Consider the following 8,566-nt stretch of genomic DNA (forward strand, 5'->3'; position numbering starts at 1 on the left):
ACACATGCAAATTCACAAATAAGAATTTCGCGCCACGGCAAAGTACATGCAAGATACATCGCTCTCATTCCCCAAATTATTCATGCATTTATACCTTTATGACAGTCTGATACATTAAAAATATATCTAACAAACATTTAAGTCTAAACAACAAAATTGTGCTATGAATTACGAATTACATGTGTGTTATTTTGGTAAACTACCTGACATTTTTATACGTCTTTCAGGACCTTCCAGTGGCGCGGGAAATGAACAGCGCGAGGTCGTGCCTGCAGCTGCAGGACCTGCATTGTTCACTGCAGAGCTGCTGCGTTTGTGTGCCTCTGTGTTTGTGCCGCTATTATAGACAGAAAATGCCTTCCACCCGCTCTAAGGTAAGAAAAACAGCCGTAACACTCCCTTCATCTGTTTCATTAGCAACGATATTGTGTTTTGTTAGCTTTTTGATAAACACCACTGCATGCTTTCAAAACCACATCACAAGTTACAGTTTAAATCCTTCCAACGGGGAACTTTGTTCAGCACATTACTAACTCGAAACATGACCAAATGAGTAACACAACTGTGCAACATTAGCTATAATCCGTTAGTTAAAGAGTCTTGCTCCACCCTTCTTTGGTGAAGTAACTTCTGCCAACTTACAAAAGTTTTACTTTAATGCTTTTAACTACTAAAATCCACGTTACGTTACCTTTTGTTAGCATCTCATTAGCTAGGTTAGGTTTGCCAACAGGGGTGTGTCCCATAAACTAAACAAAGTGAGAGCTCAAACACGTGTTAATCTATTAGTCCATTCATTGACAGGAAAAAATAACAATTTAACAGATTATTCAAGTCGTTTTTTTAAACAAATCTAACTGACCGGTTTTAGATATTGATATTTGCTGGGTTTAAGCTGGTATGATGGAAATGTTAAACTGATTTGTTTGAATTTGGGCTTCATTTAAAAAAAAGATGTTGTGACATTTTATAGACCAAATGTTCAATTTAGAAATGAATTTACAATGAAAGTAATGGCCACTTGTAAATCATATGAAGTTTAGATCCAACTGTTAGCTATGTAGTTTGATCAGCTGTATCAAACCTTCCTGTGCACACCTGTAGCAGGTTATAAACACGCTCATGTTTTCACTTTGTTATAATGTACAGACACTGGCCCAGCTTCCACCTACCAGGATGAGTCTGAGGAGCTTCCGCAGCGTTCCTCAGGTTCCCATGGAGTCTTCCTCTGATGACAGCTGCGATAGCTTTGGTTCTGATGGAGGCTTTGCAAATACGGTAACAATAATCTCCGGAAGTCCTCCTGTTCCTTTCAAATGGTGGGGGAGTTTGTGAGAACTAAAGATTGTGTCTGTGTTTCAGAGGAGCAGCTTAAGACTGACGAGGCGGACGATGGCAGGGAAACCGACGGCGTTTAAGGCTTTATCAGAGGAGGATATGTGCAGCGGGTTTGAGGAGAGTGTGATCAACAGTCAAATGAATGCCATGGTAAGTTTTTCGGAGAAATACAAACGCAACATATTCCTAAACTTCATCGAAAACCACAAAATGTTCCTCTAATCATTAACTGCGTTTCCTTTCAGAAAGTAGACTCTGAGCCTCCCAGATGTGTCCGCAAGTCCTCCATCCTGAAGGTTGCCATGACATTCCCCGTCAAGAAGACTGGCACGAAGAGGCCTGCATCTGAACCACTGTCTCAGATTAAAGCAGAAGACTCTGAGGAAGAGGAAGAGGAGAACTTCATGGACAAGAGAGCCCTGAATATTAAAGAGAACAAAGAAATGGTACAATGTGCTTTTATTTATTTCCTTAAATTCCTTGCATCATTTGGTACTTTGACTGGAACAGCCTCCATTGCTATTGTGCCTTATCTACTCAATCATTCATAATTCACTTCTTTTTTTTTTTAGCTGGCAAAGCTCATGGCAGAGCTGAACAAAGTCCCCGGACTCTTCCCAAGACAAATGGCTATGTCTGCGTCCACTGCGGTAATTTAACCTGGCGATAAATATTTGAATCTGCCGTTGCATATCCCACCATAGCATGTGCATTAATTGGTATTTTTGAACTTCAGCCTCGACGAGCACCTCGAACGTCCATGGGACCTCCAGGAGCTCTTCGGAGAAACACAGAGCGTTTTTCTCGACCCCACACGCGGTCCCGCTCCCTAGTGGACGGACCTCCCAGCCCAACTCCAGAGGAAGAACCCGAGGAGAAGTTCAGCCCCAAAATCCGCTACTATGAGGTAGGAGATGAGTCATATCACAGCCTCTGTCTCTCGTCACCTTTTACACTTCTTCTAATAATACAGCAAATGCGTTAACTATATTTACTTCATGCACAGCCCCGCCGCCGTTCCTTCAATATCAAGACCATTCCACATGTTGTGCGGCCTGTGGATGACATCACAGAGGCAGATCTGCAGAACATCTGCCACAATGTGCGAGAGAAAGTCTACAACAGCTCCACTGTAGGTTCCACATCAACTGACATGCTAATAAGATTTGAGCACCTGCGTTTGCTTGTTCGAGCTTTTTCACTGAAGATCAACATTTGTCTTTTTTTCTTTTTAAGGGATCCACTTGCCACCAGTGCCGCCAGAAAACTATCGACACCAAAACCAGCTGCCGTAATCCAGAGTGTGTTGGGGTGAGGGGTCAGTTCTGCGGGCCCTGTCTCCGTAACCGCTATGGAGAAGAGGTCCATGACGCTCTCTTGAATCCGGTGAGTCCCTGTGCCTCCAAGGTTGTAATCCTATTTAATCGTGTGTGTGTTGGGCACTTCTGAATGACTTCTTAATTGTTCCTGATAGGAGTGGCAGTGCCCGCCCTGCAGAGGGATCTGTAACTGCAGCTTCTGTCGGGCCCGAGATGGCCGCTGTGCTACAGGAGTGTTGGTGTACCTGGCTAAATATCATGGCTATGATAATGCGCACGCCTACCTGAAAAGGTGACTGGAGCATTTGTAAAGTATAAGTGTATTTGTTATTTTTATTAGACTCATGTCTGCTTTTAACACTGAGGTTCTCTTGTCTTCACTGCAGCTTTAAAAAGGAGCTGGAAGAGAGCAGCGAGTGAAGCACGGAGGAGGGCACTGATCCCAAGATTGACCGACATGCTCAGCGGCCATTTTTACACACACACACACACACACACACACACACACACACACACACACACACACACACACACACACAGTTCAAACATTGTTCATTGCGTTTCAGGCATTTTAACACAATGCTTATTGTTCCTGTTTGTCAAGTTTCATGTTCACTTTTTTGATTATTGACCGACAGCTGGAGGAAGCACACGCTGCCAGTTGTTTTGGTTTTGTCCTTCCACATATTTGCCTGCTTGTTCTAAAGAGCTGATCGTTGGCATTAAGACTGGTTGATTGTAAAATATAGTGGACCAAAATTTTGGGGAATTGGCTCAACCTCAAATTGTTGACGTGTCCAAGCATTCCTCTGCAATTTTTGCATGTTTTTATAACAGTTGATGTACATATTCCTAAAGCATGTAAAATATCTCTTTTTTAAAAAATAGCTGAATCATTCAACCTGCTGCCAAAATAATCTGGCTTGTTTAAATGATCTACTGTATCTTACATTGTTTTAAATGTGTACATTTTGACACTTCTTTCATGAATTGGCCTCCAAGGAGTTCATATTTGTGCCTTTTTTTTGTCTCGTTGCATATTAATGCTTGTGTTTTTACAAGTTCTGTAGCCTTTTATAAATCTGCTGAAAGGGTAAATAAAATATTTGCTTTACTTGGGATGTCCTGGAGAAATGACTCAATGATCTGCATGCAACGGAGGTGGTGCAGGTGGAAAGGGCATAGGCTCTGGGGTCCACTGCCTCTCACTTCTAAACCGAGAGGAACTGTGTGATCTACTACAGCGCCTGGTTAAATATCCTTCATTAGATAACTGTCACTAATGGTGTGGAAACAATTAGCACACTCTAATGGGAATCTCATACCTGTAAATCATTTTATCCTGTTAAAGCACATTCTCGCTCTGCTCCAGTCTCTTTGGCTCATTTTCTGCCTTACACTGTTAAGTAGAAATGGTTGACGGTGCCACTGAAGTGGCAATAGAGTTATGGCCTGCATTTTCTGTTCAGAAGTGCAATACTCTACGCAAAATGACATGGAATTAACCTTTGTGTCGCTCATCTTTGAAATGTACTTCATTCGACCTGCACCAGGACACACTCTTATATGATACTGTTTCAAAAACAATCAACGGTTGAGATTTCTTAAGTGTAATGGCAGCTGGAGGTTATCGTACTGCTGCGTGTATTTATCAGGCACGCTTTAACAGGAAGAGTGATGCTGAACTGTTGATGGGAATATCTATTATGGTGATGCTTGCTTTGTGCTGATTGGGTTAACTGTACATTTTCATTAAAGCGTTAATCGCTGCAGAATCACGTTATCAATTTTCTTTGACTTGACCATCACTCTATGCAGAACAGTGGCAGCTGTAATTACCGTTATTCAAACATGTAGGAGAAATCCTGAATGCTGGTGGTGATTGAAGATCTTGAGGAGAGTGAAGGCTGGAGGTTTATTAACATTTCCACCGCATGTAGTACGGTACAGTGTTTACCGTAAGTTTGCATTCCTTAAGAAGGTAAAACTGGCAGAGAAGTTGACACTATCGTACAGGCTGTCATTGAACTGTCTGCACAAGCTTAAATGGGGCAAATAATCAGAATTTGCTAAGATCCATTAAAGGAACTACACAAACAAAATACAAACATTTGATCAACTTATCAATTCAAGTGTAACGAAAGCATATTGTATATGCCCTTGCACCAGTTTCTGTTAATTCACTAAATTAAAAATTATGATAAAATCAGGTAGCATATAAAAACTGATTTGTCAAATAAAAGTATATATTATAAAATATTGAAAATGAGGCCATGGTGACATCTGACCAAATGCATAAAATCCAACGGTATTCAATTTACAATGCTTTATACTATGAAAGGCATAAAATACAATAGAGAAGTTGAAATCTAATGAATGTTTTCAGAATCCGAATCAGAAATACTTTAATAATCCCGGGGGGAAGTTGTTTTCATTGCAAACTACAGCTATACAAACAACATATTTAACAACAAAAGTATGCATATTATATAATATTTTGCATGATTGAAAGACTAAAACAATTATCAAAATATTTGATGATTATTTACTTTTTATCACTCTGATTGTTTCAGCAATAAAATTATGCATAGCCATTAAATTAGTACTCAAATGATCATCTCTGCAATAGAGTACTTTAGAGACACAGAAGTTGAAATTTGGATATGAGTGCTTTACGGTGTTTAGTAGAAAATGTCGCTGCGGTAGGCAAATGAGTGTGCTGACCTAATGCCCTTGTGCTCTCAGTGGCTCTGAGAGAAAAAACTCTGCAAGTAAAAGCAAAATCTATTTCTGCTATCGTGCAATCGTGTGCGGTAGGGAGGTTCGTCTGCAGAACATGGACTTCGCCATCTTACACACCCAGGTTAATGTGCTAAGGGACCTGCCACCGTCACCATGATGCACTATTCATGCTTTGAAACAGTGTTCCTCAGTCCACTGGTCCCCTGGGTAGAGTCTGCATAACTGGGCCAGTACTATGGAGACTTTACATACAAAACATCTGCTCTGCTCCCCTTACGTTCATTTACTGGAGACATACCCTAACTATTATCGCTGTCCCAAAAATCTGCTTTTTCCAAAGGTCAGGAACACACACACACACACACACACACTTTACCTGTCATGGATCTCCTACTTGATGTCAATTAAATCCGTGGCCTGCAGAGGAGTTGATGTGTCCCCACAGTCTGTTTGGGTGAGCTGTCTAACTTGAAATGTTACCTCACACAGAAAGGCAAGAGTTTTTCAGAAGATGGAGCAATTTTACATTTTTAAATGAAATATGATCTACACAGTCACAGGTTAGCTAACCTAACAACAATCTGAGCCTCTCGTGTATTTCCATGACATTAAAGTCACAGTGGTAAGCATCCGGTTATTGAAGAAAGAAAATACAAATTTCTTACTGAGGGTTTGGTGACAAAACACTTTCATGTGTGTGCATGATAAACATGAAGCCGTAGCCAGCAGCTAGCTTAGCATAAAGATTGGAAACAAGGGGAAACCATGGATGTATTAGGTAAAGGGGAAACGAGCATAATGTGCAGTGACATCCTGGAGTCTCCCATGGTTGCCTGGCAACCTGTGCATGGTCAAGAAATATAACCCACCTAAATTGGAGAGTTGTTGTGTTTATGCTTTTATGGATAAAACAGATGAAATATAATTTGTTAAGTTAACTAAAGACCATCTTTTGATGGGATCACTTACAGCCACAACACCAAATCAGTTCTGGGGTGTAAAGTGGAGGCCCCCCTCCCGACTTCCTACCCGCGTACTTCTTCTCCCTTGCTCTGACCACACCCAACTTTGAACTCGCCTTCCTTTTTAAACCTGTTAAGTGTCGTGATGGTATCTTGCACGGTTATACTATCACTAAATCTGGCCAGGGGCGTAAAGTGGGGGCCCTTCCCTACATCTGGCCCCCTTGCTTGAATCACACCCATTTTCAAATTTGGACTGCATTTTGATCTCAACCACTTAAGTTTCATGACTGTACTTGCATGTTTGACGATCCCATCCGGCTGTCAAGTTGTGATGTAACGCCCTTTCAAAATATGATTTCCAGGTCCAAGCCTCGTATCTCTACAACGCAGCAGTGCTGTTTTCCCCGTTGTTTGAACAGATCTAAGTTTTTAAAAGAGCAACGTAATTGGTGGTGTGGTGGTTAGCACTTTCGCCTCACAGCAAGATGGTTCCTGGTTTAAATCCCGGCTGGGGCCCTTCTGTGTGGAGTTTGCATGTTCTCCCCGTGTCTGCGTGGGTTTTCTCCGGGTTCTCCGGCTTCCTCCCACAGTCCAAAGACATGCAGGTGTTGGGTTAATTGATGGCTCTAAATTGCCCGTAGGTGTAAATGTGTGTGTGAGTGTGAATGGTGAATGATCTCCGTCTGTCTCTATGTGCCCTGTGATAGACTGGCGTCCTGTCCAGGGTGTACCCCCGACTCCGATAGGGACAAGTGGTTGAAGATGAATGAATGAATCATCAATTCATCATTCATTCATCTTCAACCGCTTATCCCGGGGTCGGGGTCGCGGGGGTGCTGGAGCCAATCCCAGCTGACATCGGGCGTGAGGCGGGGTACACCCTGGACAGGACGCCAGTCTATCAGCCTTTGACTGTAGGAATGAATGAATGATAATCGTAATTTTTCCTCTTTCTAATCAATGAAAAAGATGTCTAACTGACGTTGCCATGATGACACACACAGACACACACACACACACACACACACACACACACACACACACACACAGACTCACAACGAGAAAACAAAACCAGCGTTGCTGTCGCCTAGTTATGAGTGCATTTTAGAGAAGGCTGTAGGCAGACGTTGTCGTTGTTGTTGTGTTACTGGCTAAACTGTAACTATCTCAAAAGACTTTGTGAGCAAAAAATATATGAATTTACAAATCCAATATGTAGTCTTCTATCAATGGTGATTATTCATAATTAAATCTGTAAATCTAGTGTTTATCAATTACACATCTGTTGACACATCAATGAAACATACAATAAGATACAATATTATTGACAGGGATGTTACACAGATATTGACCTAACAATAAACATCCTGAAAATGCATATGCAGTCATATTTTATTGGGCATACAAAAATGCATAACCACATTATTAGATACATTTAGCATCATTTTATGTTATATCCAGTAATGTATGATACACTAATGTATCCATTTAGATATACCGTATATGCATATGTATATAAGTACATATATTTGGAGTACCGCTTTATATAATACAATTCACTAGAACAATAAAGATGGTTAATGGTTAACTATGCAATTGAATTGACACTTCTCATTATTTTCGTATTGTAGCCTACTGCATTAATAAAATCATATGCCAATACTTTGTAACTTCTAATAAACAACTCCCATTTTCTTTCCTTCCAAAAGGAACATTTCGAAAACTATTATTAGTATAATAAAGATGCACTTGAAAATACTAGTCCTGTATTAAATACCAATGATCATCCACTTTGGGGTGATGAATATTTAGGGAAGTAATTGTTTACAACGCTCAAGCATTGAGCTGATCTGGTAATCAGGCTATGAAATACAATATTTATTCATTAGAGCAGATTTAATGAGGCCTTGCGGCGCTAATTATGAAAACCAGTGTAGCAGTAAATGAGTAGTGCACGGTGGCGGGCTGCGGGGTACCTGTAAGGAGGGACTGGGGGTTGAAGTGCCCTGAGTGCCATGGCACACTGAGCAACGACACACAGCCCTGACGGTGGCTGTCCAGCCCACAGCTATACATCACCGGACCTGCAGACAGGTCACAGATGGGCCCCACATCCCAGCATGCCCTGCACTCCTGCCTCTAGGAATGAAACCTTGATTTCCCCAAAGCATCTTAATGTCCGGATTATCTGTTTTATTGCTT

The 8,566-nt window shown here is 41.3% G+C and overlaps 1 protein-coding gene across 1 annotated transcript; it reads left to right on the forward strand.

Annotated features, from left to right (window-relative positions):
* Positions 1–313: 313 nt before the first annotated feature.
* On the forward strand, positions 314–3,176 carry cdca7a (cell division cycle associated 7a). The gene is made up of 10 exons (XM_083922087.1): positions 314–374; positions 1,150–1,278; positions 1,363–1,488; positions 1,584–1,784; positions 1,911–1,988; positions 2,075–2,245; positions 2,345–2,470; positions 2,575–2,724; positions 2,813–2,949; positions 3,044–3,176. The coding sequence occupies exons 1-10, from the start codon at positions 354–356 to the stop codon at positions 3,075–3,077; spliced, it is 1,173 nt and encodes a 390-aa protein (XP_083778213.1). The 5' UTR covers positions 314–353; the 3' UTR covers positions 3,078–3,176.
* The last annotated feature ends 5,390 nt before the right edge of the window (positions 3,177–8,566 follow it).

This window comes from Echiichthys vipera (assembly GCF_963691815.1).
Source record: "Echiichthys vipera genome assembly, chromosome: 10".
Lineage (NCBI taxonomy): Eukaryota > Metazoa > Chordata > Actinopteri > Perciformes > Trachinidae > Echiichthys > Echiichthys vipera.

Bases quoted from the DNA above. Each gene is read 5' to 3' on its own strand.
- cdca7a (XM_083922087.1), top strand. From the start codon at position 354: ATGCCTTCCACCCGCTCTAAG. The intron at 1,279-1,362 runs GTAACAATAATC...TCTGTGTTTCAG, and splicing joins ATGGAGGCTTTGCAAATACG to AGGAGCAGCTTAAGACTGAC. The intron at 2,725-2,812 runs GTGAGTCCCTGT...TGTTCCTGATAG, and splicing joins ATGACGCTCTCTTGAATCCG to GAGTGGCAGTGCCCGCCCTG.